The 20,966-nt window shown below is 40.6% G+C and overlaps 1 protein-coding gene across 14 annotated transcripts in view; it reads right to left on the bottom strand.

Annotated features, from left to right (window-relative positions):
* The window catches only part of LTBP1 (latent transforming growth factor beta binding protein 1), a 443,172-nt gene that overhangs the window by 156,167 nt on the left and 266,039 nt on the right, over positions 1 to 20,966 (bottom strand). For all 14 annotated transcript variants that reach the window (XM_043468289.1, XM_043468293.1, XM_043468292.1 and 11 more), the window contains one exon: positions 11,961 to 12,083. In XM_043468289.1, the coding sequence (XP_043324224.1) occupies positions 11,961 to 12,083 (123 nt within the window). The remainder of the gene's footprint in view (positions 1 to 11,960; positions 12,084 to 20,966) is intronic.

The following is a 20,966-nucleotide window of genomic DNA, read 5'->3' as shown; positions in this document are numbered from 1 at the left end:
AGCTGAGCTTCAGCAACTCCCTGACTTATAAGTGACAAGCTCAATGTAGAGACTAGATATATCATATGCTAAACATTTGGTTCAGAGTAGACACAAAACACAGGTCAGCCTCCCTTATTCATAAAACCAGGTATCTCCATCCTCTCAAGGGCTTTGAACACATCCTGATCACTATTTAGTGGCAGAATTTCAACAAACCGAAAATATTCGGAAAAAAAAGATATGAGTGAACTGGAAGAGGGGAGCAGTGGACTGACAGGAGCAGAGGGAGGCCTTCCTAAGGCTTCAAAACTTAGTCCCTCTAGTAAAGCCAAGTTTGCCCAAAACTACTCAAAATGTGGTACAAGGGAGAAGCTTGAGTCTTTTCTCTCCCTTTTCCTACTCACTTTCTGGAGTCTGTGCCAGTCAGCTGTGAAAAATCAAAGGTCACAGAAGTAAAACAAAATGTAGGAGAAGAGTTATTACCCCCAAAAGGATAGTAAATTTCTGAAACGATTGACCATCACTCATACAGCATATATATATGTATGTGTGTGTCTGTCTGTTTCTGTAAGTAGGTTGTATAATCTTAAGAACATATACATAGTTCTAGTATAGTCAGCTCACCAAGGAGTTTGCTCCAAAATTTCTCCTCTGAAGTGTTTGGAATTCACAACACATATTTCCATAGAAACAGTGTCGGATCAACTCACAAGAGCCTATTTTACACACGTGCTGTGTGCTTAGTCACCCAGTCGTGTCTGACTTTTTGCAACCACATGGACTATACAGCCTGCCAGGCCCCTCTGTCCATAGGATTCTCCAGGCAAGAACACCGGAGTGGGTTGCCTTTCCCTTTTACAGGGAATCTTCCCCACCCAGGGACCGAACCCCGGGTCTCCTACATTGCAGCTGGATTTTTTTCTATCATCTGAGCCACCAGAGAAGCCCAATTCACACGTGGCAGGGCTTAATGATAACACTAAGAGCATTAAGTTCTGATCCCAAGAACAAAGGCCATTTAAAGCAGAGCAGAGTTTCCCCAAACCCTGGACACTGGCAAATGGTGACACTGGCCCCTTGCACTGACTTATCCATCTTCACTCCTTTGTGTCCACTCACCTGCATATCCAGGTGGTGACATTTTCTCAGGCACCAGCCCCATTACCCTCACCCTGGTCCCCTAGCCAAGGCCTGTACTCTGAAGGAGCACATTGGGCCTGCTGCCCAAACTCCCAATCAGCAATTCAGTTTTCAAGGGATTAGTATGCATACTGGTGTGTAAGTGAGTGACAAGAGATTGCTGGTTCATTCAAGCGAGTCTCTAGTTGAGATTCCCAGGCATGGCATACACAAGTAAGTAAACTTTTAGGCATTTTATCATATGGAGAATAGTTAATTCCTAAGTATCTTCTCCTGAAAGGTCTCTTTTATAGGTTTTTGTTCTTCCCTCATTTCCTAACACCAAAATTTTCCCTAAGTGCTGGGGTACTGGTGTTTTTTTTCCATGACAGCTTCCAAAGCACTTCAGGCTGGGGGGCGGTATTTCAGGGAATAAGAATCATCAGCTTACAAAGTCATCAAAACTCAACTGTTGTACTTATTTTTATAAAGATTTTTTTAAACTAATCATTTTGGTGTGTTCAAAATGTACTTTATTAAAAACTCTATTTACACTTAAAACTCAACGTTGGTGTGTCGGAACATCAGACCATGTTGCACCCAAACATTTTGCTTCATCCCAAGTACACATAAGAATAAGCTAATAACTAATAAAAAAATCTACTCCTTTGAAGATGGAAGAAAACCCAGGAGGAAGCTAGTGAAAAGTCTTAGGTTACATACCTAAATTTTACTGATGTTCCTATGATTCAAATTTTCAAAAGTATTAATTTATGCCTCCCTCCGGTTTCTAACAGGATGTGATATTTAAAATAGCCTCTATTGTAATACCTAAGTCATCTGTTATTCTTTTATCATTTCAAATGACTTAGCGGCAATTTCACTTATTTCATTAAACACTTCTATAAACCCAGGAATAATACACTACCTAGAATGATGCAACATTGGTATTTCTATTGTCTGAGTACTATCTTTAATCATAGATTGGAAGCCTGGTTGTAAAGGATAATTCATTAATATTAGTATACTACATTTATTATTTAAAATATGATAAACGTGATTAAACATTCTATTGCATCATAAGGATTTACACTATACTCAAAACAAAAGAAAATGAGTATTGCCCAAGATTGCTAAAGGATTGGTGGAAATGGGAATGGGATAGAGTACTGAGGAGGAATTACAAAGCATGCTGATGGGTTCATATATGTCAGTCAGTTCAGTCACTCAGTCGTGTCCGACTCTTTGCGACCCCATGGACTGCAGCACGCCAGGCCTCCCTGTCCATCACCATCTCCTGGAGTTTACTCAAACTCATGTCCATTAAGTCAGTGATGCCATCCAACCATCTTATCCTCTGTCATCCCCTTCTCCTCTCACCTTCAATCTCTCCCAGCATCAGGGTCTTTTCAAATAAGTCAGTTCTTCACGTCAGGTGGCCAAAGTATTGGAGTTTCAGCTTCAACATCAGTCCTTCCAATGAACATTCACGACTGATCTCCTTTAGGATGGACTGGTTGGATCTCCTTGCAGTCCAAGGGACTTTTAAGAGTCTTCTCCAACACCACAGTTCAAGAGCATCAATTCTTCGGCGCTCAGCTATCTTTATAGTCCAACTCTCACATCCATACATGACCACTGGAAAAACCATAGCCTCAACTAGATGGAACTTTGTTGGCAAAGTAATGTCTCTGCTTTTTAATATGTTTTCTAGGTTGGTCATTACTATTCTTCCAAGGAGTAAGTGGCTTTCTATTTCATGGCTGCAGTCATCATCTGCAGTGATTTTGGAGCCCCAAAAAACAAAGTCTGTCACTGTTTCCCCATCTATTTGCCATGAAGTGATGGGACCGGATGCCATGATCTTTGTTTTCTGAATGTTGAGTTTTAAGCCAACTTTTTCACTCTCTTCTTTCACTTTCATCAAGAGGCTCTTTAGTTCTTCTTTGCTTTCTGCTGTAAGGGTGGTGTCATCTGCATATCTGAGGTTATTGATATTTCTCCCGGCAATCTTGATTCCAGCTTGTGCTTCATCCAGCCCAGCATTTCTCATGATGTACTCTGCATATAAGTTAAATAAGTAGGGTGACAATATACAGCCTTGGTGTACTCCTTTTCCTATTTGGAACCAGTCTGTTGTTCCATGTCCAGTTCTAACTGTCACTTCCTGACCTGCATACAGGTTTCTCAAGAGGCAGTCAGGTGGTCTGGTATTCCCATCTCTTCCAGAATTTCCACAGTTTATCGTGATCCACACAGTCAAAGGATTTGGCATAGTCAATAAAGCAGAAATGGATGTTTTTCTGGAACTCTCTTGCTTTATCGATGGTCCAACGGATGTTGGTAATTTGATCTCTGGTTCCTCTGCCTTTTCTAAAACCAGCTTGAACATCTGGAAGTTCACAGTTCACATATTGCTGAAGCCTGGCTTGGAGAATTTTGAGCACTACTTTGCTAGCATGTGAGATGAGTGCAATTGTGCAGTAGTTTGAGCATTCTTTGGCATTTCCTTTCTTTGGGATTGGAATGAAAACTGACCTTTTCCAGTCCTGTGGCCGCTGCTGAGTTTTCCAAATCCGCTGGCATATTGACTGCAGCACTTTCACAGCATCATCTTTTAGGATTTGAAATAGCTCAACTGGAATTCCATCATCTCCACTAGCTTTGTTCATAGTGATGCTTCCTAAGGCCCACTTGACTTCACATTCCAGGATGTCTGGCTCTAGGTGAGTGATCACACCATCGTGATTATCTGGGTCATGAAGATCTTTTTTGTATAGTTCTTCTGTGTATTCTTGCCACCTCTTCTTAATATTTTCTGCATTTGTTAGGTCCATATCATTTCTATCCTTTATTGAACCCATCTTTGCATGAAATGTGCCCTTGGTATCTCTAATTTTCTTGAAGAGATCTCTAGTCTTTCCCATTCTGTTGTTTTCCTCTCTTTCTTTGCACTGATCACTGAGGAAGGCTTTCTCTCCTTGCTATTCTTTGGAACTCTGCATTCAAATGGGTATATCTTTCCTTTTCTCCTTTGCTTTTGGCTTCTCTTCTCTTCTTTTCACAGCTATTTGTAAGGCCTCCTCAGACAGCCATTTTGCTTTTTTGCATTTTTTTTTCTTGGGGATGGTCTTGATCCCTGTCTCTTGTACAGTGTCATGAACCTCTGTCCATAGTTCATCAGCACTCTGTCTATTAGATCTAGTCCCTTAAATCTATGTCTCACTTCTACAATCATTAGGGATTTGATTTAGGTCATACCTGAATGGTCTAGTGGTTTTCCCAAATTTCTTCAATTTAAGTCTGAATTTGGCAACAAGGAGTTCATGATCTGAGAAACAGTCAGCTCCCGGTCTGGTTTTGGCTGACTGTATACAGCTTCTCCATCTTTGGCTGCAAAAAATATAATCAATCTGATTTCAGTGTTGACCATTTGGTGATGTCCATGTCTAGAGTCTTCTCTTGTGTTATTGGAAGAGGGTGTTTGCTACGACCAGTGCATTCTCTTGGCAGAACTCTTTCAACCTTTGCCCTGCTTCATTCTGTACTCCAAGGCCAAATTTGCCTGTTACTCCAGGTGTCTCTTGACTTTCTACTTTTGCATTCCAGTCCCTTATAATGAAAAGGACATCTTTTTGGGGTGTTAATTCTAGAAGGTCTTGTAGGTCTTCACAGAACCATTCAACTTCAGCTTCTTCAGCATTACTGGTCAGGGCATAGACTTGGATTACCGTGATATTGAATGGTTTGCCTTGGAAATGAACAGAGATCTCTGTCATTTTTGAGACTGCATCCAAGTACTGCATTTCAGACTCTTTTTTGGAGTATGATGGCTACTCCATTTCTTCTGAGGGATTCTTTGCCACAGTAGTAGATATAATGGTCATCTGAGTTAAATCCACCCATTCCAGTCCATTTTAGTTTGCTGATTCCTAAAATGTCAACATTCACCCTTGCCATCTCCTGTTTGAGATCTCCACTTCCAATTTGCCTTGATTCATGAACCTAACATTCCAGATTCCTATGCAATATTGCTCTTTATAGCATTGGACCTTGCTTCCACCACCAGTCACATTCACAACTGGGTGTTGGTTTTGCTTTGGCTCCACCTTTTCATTCTTTCTGGAGTTATTTCTCCACTGATCTCCAGTAGCATATTGGGCACCTACCAACCTGGGGAGTTCATCTTTCAGTGTCCTATCTTTTTGCCTTTTCATACTGTTCATGTGGTTCTCAAGGCAGGAACACTGAAGTGGTTTGCCATTCCCTTCTCCAGTGGACCACATTTTTGTCAGAACTCTCCACCATGACCTGTCCATCTTGGGTGGCCCTACACAGCATGGCTCAGAGTTTCATTGAGTTAGACCAGGCTGCTGTCCATGTGATTTTTTTTTTCATTTATTTTTATTAGTTGGAGGCTAATTACTTTACAATATTGTAGTGGTTTTGTCATACATTGACATGAATCAGCCATGGATTTACATGTATTCCCCATCCCAATCCTAGATTGGTTAGTTTGGTTAGTACTCTGTAATTGTGGTTTTCAGTCTGTCTGCCCTCTGATGGAGAAGGATAAGAGGCTTATGCAAGCTTCCTGATGGGATAGACTGACTGAGGGGGATACTGGGTCTTGTTCTGATGGGCGGGGCCATGCTCAGTAAATCTTTAATCCAATTTTAATCCAATTTTCTGTTGATGTGGAAATTTCTGTTGGAGCTGTGTTCCCTCCCTGCTATTTATCTGGGGCCAAACTATGGTGGAGGTAATGAAGATAATGGTGACCTCCCTCAAAAGATCCCATGCATGTACTGTTACAGTCCATGCCCCGAACCCTGCAGCAGGCCACCGGGGACCCACACCTTTACCAGAGACTCCCAGACACCCACAGGAAGTCTCCTGTGGGGTCGCTGTTCCTTTCTCCTGGGTCCTGGTGCACAAGGTTCTGTTTGTGCCCTCCAAGAGTCTATTTCCCAGCCCTATGTAAGTTCTGGCAGCTCTATGGTGGGGTTAATGGTGACTTCCTCCAAGAGAACTTATGCCATACCCACACCCAGAGACCCTGTCCTGCGGCAGACCACTGCCAACTGGAAATGCCACAGTCAGTCAAGAAAACAAATCTTTTGCTCTTGGCAACAGAAATGGGAAAAATCTTCCAAAGTAATAAACATACAGCTCTAAACCCAAGTGTAGTATTGAATCATCACCATATATTCAATACTGATGGTGATTCCATTACAAACCACAGTAAGAAGGGAAGACACTATGGTCCTCACAGTTAAGCTCCCCAATTATACATTAAACAACTTATGAGTTAATTATAGGGTTGTACAACCAATTCTAACACTCTCAAAGGCATGCTGCTCTTATCGATTCAAACATTACTAAACAGACATAAATTAATCTGGTACTTGGAAGAAGTTGAAAACTACAACAGACTTGAGAAGATAGCTAGCCTCTCCTAGTAGTTTGTTTTCACTCCTCCCCCACCCCAGAGACCTCCAGTATAGGAAATGCCACATTAGGGTTTCATGTCTTTAAAGCTTAGAGTCCCAGTGGAATGAGTGTTGGGATGCAGGTGTGGGAATCAGGTAACACTGTGAGGAGGAGTCCAACAGATGACTTTACTAAGGAAGTAAGAGCCAGTGGGTAAGAGCCTTTTCAGGAAATGGGCTATTAAAAATCAATTCTGGGAGAATCAAAATTTAAAAAATGACCCTGAGGCCACTGCAGAGTCAGACTAGCTATTATACAGTGAGACGAAACAGTGGCTCCACTAAAATATATGACTTGCTCCTATCAGTTGAGACCAGCTTCCTCTTCCTGATTAAAGGCCCGACTAGTGGCGTGAGACAGTTTCAAATTTGGGCTCTACCACTTATATGCTGTGTTACTTTTGGAAAGATCCTCACCCTCTCTGTGCCTCAATTTCTTCATTTCCCAAACAGGAAGAACAACAATACAAGCCTCACAGAGATCCTGGTAACCATGATATTTGGTAATCCATACAAAGTACTCACCACAGTGCCTGGCACTTAGTAAGTACACGGTAAAGATTACTACACTAGAGTCACAGTTTGGGTTGTTACTGCTTTTATCTGGGAGCAAACACTTGGCACAGATCTGTTAGTGAAGCCTCAAGGCCGTGATGCTATGCAGTCACTAAGTGAGGAAAACTAGGGGTCTAAGCTGAGACAGCCACAGCAGAGGCTGGAGGAAAGGAAAAAACACAAAACAGATTATGAAGATTTAATGACTTTCTTGAAGACCAAAGGAGATAAGAGAGTCAGGGGTGACAAAGAGGCCCCCAGCCTCACTTCTGGGGAAGAACAATCTTACCATGGACAAAACCACCAGGTCAGGAAGGAAAGCCCATTTTGCTCTCTCTGCTAGAGAGATCTTGGTGGTCATCTACCCTATCGGTTTTACAAAAACACATCTAGAACTATGAGATCCAATTCATTAGCCCCTGCCCACATACTGCTCGTTTGATAAAATTTAAATGAAATACTGCTCAATGTTATGTAGCAGCCTATGAATGGGAGAGGAGTTTGGATGAGAATGGATACATGTATGTATGTATGGCTGAGTCCCTCGGCTGTTCACCTGAAACTATCACAACATCGTTAATTAGCTACACGCCAATATAAAATGAAAAGTTACAGATACAATTAAAAATTCAATCTTTTTGGCACACCAGCCACCTATGACTAGTGTCTATCACCTCAGACAATGCAGATACAGAACATTTCCATCATCACAAAAAAGTTCTATTGGACGGCACTGATCTAGCCCAAAAGTCTGAAATCTTTCTCTGTGAAAGGCAAGACAAACATTTTAGGCTCTGTGGTCCATATGGTCTCTATTGCAACTTCTCAGCTCTGCCCACGGCTTTTTCACAGCCTTGGACAGTATGTAAATGAATGGACAAGAATGTGTTCCAATAAAACTATTCACAATAACAGACATTGGGGCACATCTGGCTCATGGGCTATTATTTGCCAATTCCTGATCTAGAACCCTAAATTTAAGGCACAAAACCCAATTCTATAATCTCAAATGTCAAGGATGAGCTATATGATCTTGAAAAGTTACTTAAACTCTCCTGGCTTCAGTTTCCTATTGTGTGAAATAATTCATATCTCAAGGAAGCTGAAGAAACTAAAAAGAAATGCTGTTCATGAATATAACTGGCTTTTCGAAGGAATATGTTCGACATCTCGTGATTTCTAGAGTTAGGGTAGGAGCCCATCTTCCCTCTAACCCTCTATACTGGCCAAGGATATAATGGAACAGCAAACATGCAGGCTCAGAATTCAGATGCTAAAGAGTCTGCCTGCAATGCAGGAGACCTGGGTTCCATCCCTGGGTCAGGAAGGTCCCCTGGAGAAAGAAATGGCAACCCACTCCAGTATTCTTGCCTGGAGAATTCTATGGACAGAGGAGCCTGGTGGGATACAGTCCATGGGGTCGCAGTCAGTCAGACACGACTGACTGACTTTCACTTCACTTTGAACCTGTGGACACACCCTTCCCAGCATTCATCCTAAGAGGTTTCAAGTTTCTGAAGAAAATTAATTGTAGTTTAAAAAGTCAGAAAGCTTCCCTAGTCACTCTTCACAGGTTATTACACTTTTCATGGATGTGCTCTGAGAGTCAGCCTTCCCCACAGATAGGTAGAAGCAGGTCTAGAGAATGCTACTGCAGCAGAGGCCTGATCCACAGATGCAGAGGTCGGAGGCAGCCAAGGCCGGATCCCTCCTACCTTCCTTTCAGCTTGGCTAAGTCAAGCACAGCGAGCGGGCAAGGAGAGAAAGTGAAGTGGTTGCAACCTTTGGCTGAAGTCAAGGAATTCTGAGGGTGTTCACCTCAGCGTATTCGAGAACAGGGAGAGCTTCCCACTGCTCCTCGGCCACTGCCAACTGCATTTCTCTGAGTTCACAGAGTCAGCCACACCTTTTACGGCCTGGATATGCCCTAGATTCATGCTGCCTGAGCAAACACGGCCAATCACCTCCATCTGCTTCCACCATCTATCCGAGGCTGTTTTTCTATCTTGCAAGAGCATTTGTTTCTAACGATATTGCTCAGTGCCCTTGTGCGTCAGAGCGCGTGTGTGGCCCCCGGTCTCCTCCTGCTATTTCCTCCACGACTATCAAAGGTACCACCACCCTGCCAGTATTTTTCTCCCCTATGTTATAAGTATCTCACTCCAGTATTCTTGCCTGGAGAATTCCATGGACAGAGGAGCCTGGTGGGCTACAGTCCATGGGATCACAAAGAGTTGGACACGACTAAGCGACTAATACACGTACACGTTGTTAAGTATCACCTTCTCCCCTCTTTCTTTCTCACGACATTCTTTCTCTTCAGACTTCCCCCATCGACTTGTTCAAAGTATAGTTCACCCACACATCGGACTAGATTGAACAAAGTCACAAATCCTAAAGGACTCTACATATTTCTGTGATATTACATGTGGTAAATTCAGAGGAAAGAGAAATAAATCTGCCCACTCAACGCTGGTAAGAGCCCAAGTTTTAACTTCAAACTCTAAACTGGAACACTTAACTAGCAACAAACATCTCCTAATACTTATCATTTCAGCTGTTGTAGCTGAACCATAAAATTGAATTATTTATTTTTCAAATACGAATGGACGGCTGTTTAATAAGTTCAGTATTATCTGGGCAATGACAAGGAAAATAAATGCTAAGGAAATGTGTAAGTGTTTCAAAAATCTCATTGGCAGGTTCCCGCAATCTCATTAAAACCTGGATGTCTGCCCTTAGCTCTAGACATCAGATCTAGTCAAATAAAACACTTTGTGACCAGTCCTCCAAGTTTACCTAATCTACAATGTTCAACGTAGCCATTTTAACCAGACTACAAATCAATTTAACAGAAAAATTCACAACTCTATATCCAAACTCTAAAAATCTTTTACGCTTAAATTATAAAAATATATTTATAATACTTACTCATGTAATTCCAATCACCCAGAAATTATCCCTAAATTATCTGGATATTGTCAACAATGTGATTTTTGGCATGAAATTTCCAAATCCTTGCATCAATTTGCAAATGTACCTTGTATGCAAGTGTAATTTCACAGTCTGATTTCTCCACCCATCAAAAAAGCCCTATAATTAGTAGGAATCTGTCTGCAGTGTGATCAGAACTGTCTGTGAAAGAACATGGAAGAAAGAATTTACATGCAAAATTTCCTAATCTGCATTTGACAGGTTTTAAAGGAAAATAATAGTAATTACTAACAATGTTCCAAAACCCTCAATGAACTCATCTAAAAGTAATGAATGAAGTTGTCATTTTATTTTACTACATCTGTCTTTACCATTTCTACCCATCAGCTTAGGGCACAGAGTTAAGAGATGCACAGTTAAAAACAAATGATAGTACCTTCATGGAAAAAAAAAATGTCTTGAAGATACAGCAAATTTAAAACTGGGGATCAGAAAGATACCAAATAACAAATATCAAAGCCACATTAAAAAAAATAGGTGAATAAAAATAGAAACCCAGCAAGACAAAAATTAATGAAGAATTGCTCATAATATTATCTTGACAACTTTCTGCCACGCATTAGTTTAAAATGTTTAACATTTAATTGTATATGACTTTGAAAAATCTGTTGTTTACCTACTTTGTAACAATGGGCACAAATACCTTAAAAATTTGGCTTCCCTGGTGGCTCAGATGGTAAAGAATTGCCTGCAATGCAGGAGACCAGGATTGATACCTGGGTGGGGATGATCCCCTGAAGGAAATGGCAACCCTCTCCAGTATTCTTGCCTAGCCCTTCCATGGATAGAGCCTGGTCAGCTACAGTCCATGGCGTCACAAAGAGTCGGACATGACTGAGTGACTTTCACTTTCACTTTTCACCTTAAAAAATAAGGTAGTCTTAAAAAAAAATCTCTGTGTTTGAGCACTTTACATCTAAAATGCATGCATCTCTAATTGTCAGGTGATCTGTAATGACTACACTGGATTGGGTTTTGTGGCAAGAGTGTCTTTTTGAAGAAACTACATTTTCTTGGGAATACATGTAAATCCATGGCTGATTCATATCAATGTATGACAAAACCCACTGGGAAAAAAAAAAAATAATAAAAAAATAAATAAATTAAAAAAAAAAAAAAGAAACTACATTTTCCATACCAGTGTTAGAACGTACAGAAGGTTTGATGGAGGATCTTTATCCTTACCAAGTCGAAGAAAAATTGTAGAGACAGATTCGTAAAGCAAAATAGTTTAACTTTAGGGATACAATTTGGTGGTTTTTAAGGACAACAGAATAGAATATTTGAAATTAGAACTGAATAAAAAGTCTGAAACACAGGGCCTTGCTAACTATTTCCCAGACTCTTCCAACCAAGAAAGTACAGCGAAACCTCATTAAATCAGACACAAGTGACTCAGAATTTGGGCTAATTAAAGACAGAAGCTGGAACAAAGTTTAACTCCACCTAAATAATGCTTAAAATACTCATGAAGGAAAAATCTGTTTTCATCTCTTAGGTATGCTAATTTTAATCAACTGTTTTCTTTGCATTAAAGTATCTTTTCTCTGTGTGCCTGCTCTTTTTCTTGAGTTTTAGCTTTCATTTTCTTCTGACCACAATAAAAATGAAAAGGCTTCATAACAGATTTACTCCAGTATATCAGGCCACCTCATCCCTCTTATCATTTTAATGACATCTTCCTGCATATTTACAATATTTGGTTGACCACCAAGCTGTTACCTTCTTTTGGATTCTCCTCCCACACCCTCTCAAAGCAAAATAAAACGAAACAAAAAATCTGATCCAAAATAGGAATAAAAAGTGATCATTACTTACGAATACAACTTGAAAAGGTAGGATCTGGCCCAAATCCCATTTTGCAGGTACATCTGTAGCTGCCCATGGTATTCAAACACTCACCATTAGGGCACACACCCTGTAGTTGGCATTCATTAATATCTGCAGGAAAACAACTCTTTTAGAAGGAGAAGTCAAGCACTGTTGAACAGATTCTAGCTGTAAAATGCATACCCCCCCTCTTTTTTTGTTCCCCCACTATAATATCTCTCAGTTACGGTAAGTATGAGATGCTAGCAGCTTTTAATGCATTAGCAGTTTAATCAAATCAAACATTTACTGAGCATCTACAATTTAGCAAATATTTACTATGAGCCTATTAGGTACCTGGTTCAATTCTAGACACTAGAGCCTTACCACTGAATAAAACTGACAAAAGATCCCAGCCTTTACAAATCTTCTATTTTAGTGTCTGTGTTATTAAGTATTATAGAGCATGCAGGTAAGGCAAAGACCCTTGCCCTGGAGATTTTATATAACTATGTAAAAATTAAAGAACTGAAAATCAGTCAAGTTATCACCATCAGAAGAAAGGTCATAAGCCTGAACAAGTTATACCATGAGATTGCCTATCTAGACAAGTAAGAGCCATGAGCGGAGGGTGCAGGTAAGGGAGACTGCAGCCTGGCAAAGGAGGCGAGACTTCAGCAGGTAGTGAATCTGCGGGGGAGCCAAAGGCATGGGCAGGAAAGGGTGAATGATCTGCATGGGTGGACACGAACATGAGCACAGAGACGAGAAAGAAAGGGGATCAGGAAATCATGAGTCAAATCATCGGCTGGAAAAGAAGTTTCAGGAAGGTGAATAGCTGGAAAAAGAGCTGGTTAAAGCCAGGCTAGGTTTGGACTCAATTTTACGAAAACAGAGAAATATACTAAAGGTTTGTGAGCAGGAGGAAGACGTAATCAATGGCAGGCTGTAGGGAATGCATCTGGCCAGCACATGGCTTGGTGAGACGAGATTTAAAGTTTGATCGCTGAAGGAATAATGCAAGTATGAGACTGGTGACAAGCCAGGTTGGTGACAGTGAGAATAATCAGAAAGAGAAGGAATGAAGTATTTTTTGTATTTTTGGAAGGAACAACTGACAATGCATGGTGTTCGGTATTTGACTAGCCAACACAGCACTGGACAGGAAGAGGGTCAAAGATGCCTGCAAGGCTTCTAATCTGAGCAAAGAGGAAAAGACATTGTTGGTTTTGTGCAAAGTTCTGTGAAGGCAAGAGGCAGATGAAGAGATAAGTTTGACACTACAAGGTCACACTGGGATATTCAAGTATAATTATCCAGCTGCAGCAGCAGATTCAGGAATAAAGTGAAAGGAGTTACGGCTAGAAATAGAGACTTATGATCATCTACATAGGGTGACTGCTATGGTCTCAATGTTTTGCGCCCCACCCCACCAAATCTGTTGAAATCCTAACCCTCCCCCAAAGGTGACAGTGTTAGGGCTTCCCGGTGGCTCCACAGTAAAGAATCCGCCTGCCAATGCAGGAGACACGGGTTCGATCCCTGGTCCAGGAAGATCCCACATGCTGCAGAGCAACTTAGCCCATGCACCACAACTACTGAGGGCTATGCTCTAGAGCCCCAGAGCTGCAACTACTGAAGCCCATTCACCTGCTCCGGAGCCGAGGAGTTGCAACAAGAGAAGTCACTGCAATGAGAAGCCTGCACAAGACTAGAGAGTAGCCCCCACTAGCCACAACTAGAGAAAAGCTGGCATAGCAACAAAGACCCAGCACAGCCAAAAGTAAATAAAATTATTTTTAAAAGATAAATATATTTTTTAAAAAAGAAACAGTATTAGTAGGTGAGGCCTTTGTGGTGTGCTTAAATCATGAGGGAGAAACCCTCAAGAGTGAGATCACTGCCTTATAAAAGGGGCTTCAGGGAAACCCCCAGTCCCTCCCACCATTTTGAGAATACAACACAGACACCTATAATCGGAAGAGGACCCTCACCAGAAGGCGACCATGCTGGTGCCTTGATCTTGGACTTCCCTGCTTCCAGAACTGCAAGCAATAAATACCTGCTGTTTTTAAGCTACCCGGTCAGTGGTATTTTATTATAGTGGCCCAAATGGACTAAGACAGTGACCCACAGGGACGTCAAAATGATTTAGAAGAGGACAGACAAAAATGTGGCAGCTTTTAAAAAAAAAGATCATGGAGTCATTTGCAAAGACAATTAAAAATAAACAGAATGTGACAAGTTAAAATTAAAAAAAAAATTAGAAGTCATCTATCTTATTCAGGGTGACTTATGAAGCTTAATAGCTAACAAACTTGACTCTTAGTGTCTCCATTTCAAATTATACTTACTTCTTACAATCATTAATTCTAATAAAACTAAGGACCTTAAAATGCTAATTTTCTACATTAAAACTGAACACCATGGTAGTAAACAATTACTAGTAAAATCATCACATAAAGGCAGATACAACCTGAAATAAATCATCATTTGCTTATACTTCATATTCAAAGTAGCAAAGACATGTATGTGGATGTATTTTACCTAACATATGCAATTTTAAACTTCAGTGACAATATGATGTTTTCAATGTCATTCAAATAACAACCCATATTTGTTGTATAAATTCTACAGCATTCCAGGTTTGCATCCAGCTGGAAGCTGGTACAGCTAGATGACACCTGGCCCAGCATATGGTCTAGCACCTGCCCATCACATTCTTGATCAGAGTCTGTGTTTTACTATAAAGCACATTTATGCACAACATGTAATTGAAAACATTCCCCTATAACTCATTCTCCTTAAGAGAAGCACCATAAAGAAGCAGGAAGAGTGCCCAGTCAAGTTGAGGTGTATATGGTATAAGCAAAGCCCTATCGTACATCCCCACTTAAACCTCAAATTTGGGTAACCAGTCAACTGGGTCAAAAAAGATGGACAAAAATCTCTGTTTCCCCTCATGTTCCCATGATGGTGTGATCATCAGCCTTCCTCTTTCTCCAAGTGGACTTGACTCCTAATCATTGGTTGCACCATTACACCATCCATGCTTACCTCTTAGGACCCAGAATCTCCCCTTACCTGGAAGTTTCTATGACAGTCCCATCACAGCCTCCCTGCTGGCTAACCTCCCTCAGGTTAAAGTAGTGTTTCCCGTCCCCCCCACCAAGACATAGATACCTGATACACAACCACTGCCTTATATCCTCATCCAACATCCCCTTTTTGACTCCCAACATTGCCCACCACCTCGACCATGATGCCATGGGAATGGAGGACACAAGTTAGGACATAATCAAAAACACTATGGCTACAGACAGGAAGAAATAGAATGAAGAAGACAAATCATGTAAAACGTTTCCTTTTCTTACCATCTCTATTCTGATCAGCTTGTGCCACCAACACTAGCAACACCACTCCCCCTAATTTTGGATCCAGAAACTCAAAAACATGGACACATGCTAATAGCTTCCAGAAAAACTCCTGTTTCCCTAAGCTGCTTCAATTTCTTTTTATCGTATTCTCTAAAATACCATAAATGAAATTAAATTTCCAAGATTTTTTCTTTCTCAAGTTATATAAAGCTAAGTATATCAATCTTAAGTATACAGCACATGAGTTCTTTGCATCTGCGTACACGTATATATACACCTGGGTATGTGTATGTGTGTGTGTGCAAACACTGTGTAACCACCATCATTACCGAGCACATTTCACTGCCTCAGAAGGCTCCTTCACGGCCCTTCCCTTTGCCCCCACAGGTAAGTACTATTCTGATTTCCATCATTATTTATTAGTCTCGCCTGTTCTTAAACTTCATACAGAGGAAATATCACTACATATTCTTTTGTCTGACTTTTAATTATTATGCTTATGAGATTCATCAATGTTGCTGTATGCAGTTCATTTTTAATTGCTGTTATCGTTTATTATCTGAGCACAAAGTTAGTTTACCATTCTACTGTTGACAGACATTTGGAGCGTTATTTCCAACCAAGCACCAGTGAACATATATATATACACACACACATACATATATAAAGATAGATATATATATATATCTTTTGATAGGCCCAGGTACTCATTTCTCTTGGGAACATATCTAGTAGTAAAATTTCTGAGTCACTAAACAAGGCTCATGTTTACTTTAGTAAATACTGTCAAACAGTTGCCCAAAGCGATTATGTCAAGTTCCATTTCCAGTACTAACTGCTCCACTTCCTCAAGTTATTGCCGGTTTTTTCATTTTAGTCATCGAGAGAGTGTGTAGTGTTATCTCATTGTGGCTTAGACCTGCATTTCCTTTTCATATATTAATTAGCCATTTAGATCTAAAAACAATCTCTTCTAAAATGTAAATACCTATAGGAATGTGGTAGGTCACTTAAGATGGCTTCCCCCTTAGTGCTCAGGGAGAATCAGTTGATTCTCAGAGGAGGATATGCTTGTTCCAAAGGCTGGGAAGCACTCACTGTGGGCACTAAGTAGCTAAACAAACTGTGGTTAGTCCCCCTTGGCCAACAACTGTTCTGCCAAAATTGTCAATAATGCCGTCACTGAAAAACACACAAAGAGGGGATGAAAACATGAGCTTATAAGCGCAGAAAGAACCATTCTGACGTGAGGCTGTCTGAGGAATGATGGGGTGGAGGCAGGTGGTGGTTCCATGACAGGATATGGAGGCTTTCATTCGCTCAACTCAGCATCTATACTGTCTACATCTGGATGGTCTCCTACTATCTCTGAGGAGCTTCTCCAGCCTGAGCAAGAAGCAAAGCAGACTAGGTTCCCCAGATTGCTGAGTATGGGGCTCTGTGCTTTGTGATCTGCAGACCAGAGTCCTAGCATCACCATGTCTGACTAGGGCTCTGAGGTAAATTCATCAGATTTAACTGTGATCTGCAGACCCATCCCAGGAGCCTGGGCATCCTGCCTACCTCTTTTAAGCAAGACAGTTCCTTTACATCTGCTTCAAAAACTGAACTTCTAAGATGGTATTTGTCAAGAAAATTTGAACATCACTGACATTGTTTCTGTGAAAAATCACATGCTGGTTTCAACAACTCACAAATAAAAGTTTTAAAAGTATTCCATTCATATACTGTTCATTCCTAATATGCCAAATTTCACATCTAAAAATTGGATAGAAATTCTCTTATCTTTGCCACTTTATTCTTCTATCCCCTGCTTTGTTCCTGACAGGATTATGGGTAGCTAGATAGGGTATACCCTTTGTGTTTAAAAGAAAAAAAAGGACAAAAAACTTATATCCCATTGTTTTTAATTTAGAACTCCAGAATTAATATGAAACATGAGCAATTATCTAAATGACTTTCTGAGGTACTCAAGTTCTTTAGTTCAGTCACTCAGTAGTGTCCAACTCTTTGCAACCCCATGGACTGCAGAAGGCCAGGCCTCCCAGTTCTAAATAAGCTGAAGGAAAGTAAAGATTCACAAATGAATTAAGAACAAAACTGAAAGTGAACTATCTGGATGTGAGTGGTGTAAGGATTATGCTGAGAGAAGGCATTACCAGGTCAAAGTTTAACAATTATATGGAATGTAACTGACCCATTATGAATTATAATTCTATTTAGACTACAATTCCTTGGTCTATTTTCTTATTTAAAATTAAATAAAAACTTCTAACTTGATTATAACATCTATAAATTACTTACATTTGACAAATATAACTGCTTCAGAAGTGTCATATTCTATAGGAACAGCCAATTTCCTTTAATGTGTTCTGATTAAATTGAGAGTATTGTGCTTAGTTTAAAAAAACAAAACAATGGTAAACAAATGAATTTGGTCATTGTTTTCCTCTGCGGACCACCAAATTTCTCTGGACAACTGTGGAATTCTATTCTTTGAAATAATGGTGTAACCACTTACAAAAAAACACAGTTCACTGAGTTCAAGAATGAAGGTCAAAATGAATGGCTGAAGGAGCTGGCATTCAGATGGCATATCTCCATCTGAGCTGCAGTGGTGGGCAGTCTAGACACATACGATTTGCAAAAAGGAAAGGAGAAACTCTTCCAGCCCAGTGTGCACCTTTAGAGAAGGCAAAACCAAGGGAGCGGGTACAGCTCGTATGACTGACATACCTCTCCATTCACTTAGAGCATTTATAGCATTCTCTGCCCAGCACAGCCTACCATGAACCTCTGGCCACTTATCAAGTTCACTAATACAAAACTGCTCTTCTTATAAATCTGAAAGAGTTGAACATTGGCAGCATTGCATATTGGGAAGTATGCATAACAAGTGACTGTTTAAACAACCAAATATAACACAGCCTCAGCATTTCAGCACCCAAGAATGATACAGTAACCCAGTACATGAAGCAAGGATCGTCACCATCATCTTTTGCAGATGTATAGCACAACTTCTCTCGAACCATTTTGGACCAAGAGCAACATAACAGTTATTTCCAGCTTACAGACATAACTCGGTCCAAGCTCTTATTTAAAAAAAAAAAAAGGGTTAAGGGAGAATGGGGAAATCTAACAGGAGAAATATCTCAGTATGACCTAGTCTGGTAACTAGGATCTTAAACCATGTCACCGAGAGCAAGGCATTTCTTTTCTCTTGCGCTCACTTTCCTTTCTCACAACACAGATAATCCCCAAGGTTGCTTCCAGCTTAAATAGCCTGACTTCACAACAATCTGCCAGTTGCCAAAGTTAAAAATGCCAAGGAATAAATAAAGTACGACATTTACTGCAGAATATTTATCATGACTAGTATAAGTACCCTGTGGGAAATAAACACATTTTTACGTATCCATGCTCCTACAGGAAAGTATGTATGTTTTGACGAGTGCTAATTTACTGCCTTTTTAGTGACGCACGTTTCTACAGGAAATGAGGCATGTCCAGTAACCGACAGGAATTAGGCACAGGTGAGAACAGGACGTGCAGATCTTTACACTGCGTGAAAATATGAAGCGCTGTGGAGATTCTGCTGTGTCGACTCTATTTTTGCTGATGGGCAGAAATTCCATCACAATTTAGCAATCTGACTTCCAGTTGAAAGCAGAAAGAAAAGAAAAAAAACACCTCTTGAGGTAAATACTTTTCTTAGCCAGACAGACCATCTGGCTATTCAAGAGGGATCACTTACTCTAGAGAAAGGAGTTCACTCTCTTAGGAGGACATATGTAATTTCTAATCCTTCCTTGCCCCTCTTCCTTCCCAGAAGCAGCTTCACACCAGGTACAATACCCCTGAAGGCAAGTGACAGGGGACACATGTGCTTGAATACTTTTATTTAGGGAATCAATTTCCAGATCTTAAGCCTTCACACGTTTCCTTCTCTGTGCTCAGTCACGTCTCTTTGCCACCCCCATGGACTGCACCCTGCCAGGCTCCTCTGTCTACGGAATTTTCCAGGCAAGGATACTGGAGTGGGTTGCCATTTCCTTGTCTAGAAGTGCTCTAAAATCACATATGCCAATCTCCTTTCCTCTCTCTCCTTTCCTCAGCGTCTACTTTCCCTCCAAGGCACACTTCTTACTCATCCAGAATCTCTCTAGATACACTTTCCTACAACGTGAAATGATCAGACATCAAACAAATGAACAATTCACAAATCTCTCTCCTGAAGGAGAGTCCCAGGACAAGGGATAGTCCTGATCTCTTTCATAAGAAGGTCTGGTTTTGCCAATTATGTTAGATGGCGGACATTATTCATAAACTAAGTAAGCCAACTCCGCTGCTCCAAAGTTTTGATGAAAATGTTTAAAGTCTACATCTAACATCAATGTCAAAAATGAATCTACTATGCCCATTTAATTTTTGACTTTAAAAATGTAGATGTCAGGTTAAAAATGTGTGAACATCTAAATTTTTCAAAATTTAGGAGACAAGGCAACAAAAAAAATGTCTAAAGATCAACATTCTAGAGCAACTTTACCCAAGGTATTTTATATAAAACACAAGCTCTGTGAGACTTCTGCCCAAAGAAGGGTTTTGTGGTTGAATATGATTGAGAAACGTGACATATTCTGTATAATTAGCACACTAAAGACTTTGAGATGTTCTCTGGCGAGGACTCTTGGCTTTCTCTGTTTAACCTGGTGTTCTCCACACATTTGGCCATGGGCTCTTTTTTCACACACCATCTACTAACACCCAGCTGAACTGGTGGTCTGTGGAGCACTTGTGTGAAGTGCTGCTCTCGTGGGTCAGCCCCACAAACTATTATATGGGTCTCCTTGTGGCTGTGTTTCTTTCAAGCTGGGCCCTGATGCAGCTGTTTATAAAACAATCATCAGGCTTCCCTAGTGGCTCAATGGCAAAGAACCCACCTGCAGACACGGGTTCATCTCCTGATCCAGGAAGATCCCACATGCAGTGGAGCAACTAAACCTATGCATCACAGCTATTGAACCTGTCCTCTAGAGTTCATGGACCGAAACTACTGAAACCCACACACCCTAGAGCCTGTACCCCACAGCAAGAGAATCTGCCTCAATGAGAAGTCCATGCACCGCAACTAGAGTAGCTCCTGCTTGCCACAATAGAGAAAAGCCCACACAGCAACAAAGACCCAGCACAGCCAAAAATTAATTAAATTTAAAAAACTGAAATCATCTATCATGGGATGGATTCAATCACTGGACTCATCCAAAGGAAGCAAACTACTGTGGAACAATTCCCTGCTGCCCAATCCTTCTGTCTGCGGAGTAACATGATAAAAAGAACTATTAGAGCCCAGAAAACAGTCTGCATTTATTTCTCAATACATGTGTGCTACACATGGAAGATGCGCATCTCTGCTGGTCTTGGATTTCCGACTATAATCTATAGACACTACATTAATTTCTCCTTGAAACATTCATAGTAACATATCTATCATGGGCTTTCCTCATCACTCGTGATTCAACAGGCATCTTCCCATTGAGTTTATTGCTCCCGAGATTAAGGTCAAAGAGAACTATTGGAAAATACAATGTGCTAATGACTCACTTCACCACTGTCTTTCCTGAAGAAAAGTGAATAAAAT

This window comes from Cervus canadensis, chromosome 5, assembly GCF_019320065.1.
Source record: "Cervus canadensis isolate Bull #8, Minnesota chromosome 5, ASM1932006v1, whole genome shotgun sequence".
Lineage (NCBI taxonomy): Eukaryota > Metazoa > Chordata > Mammalia > Artiodactyla > Cervidae > Cervus > Cervus canadensis.
The sequence above is the reverse complement of the archived record's forward strand: the minus strand, read 5'-3'. Positions and strand labels throughout refer to the sequence as shown.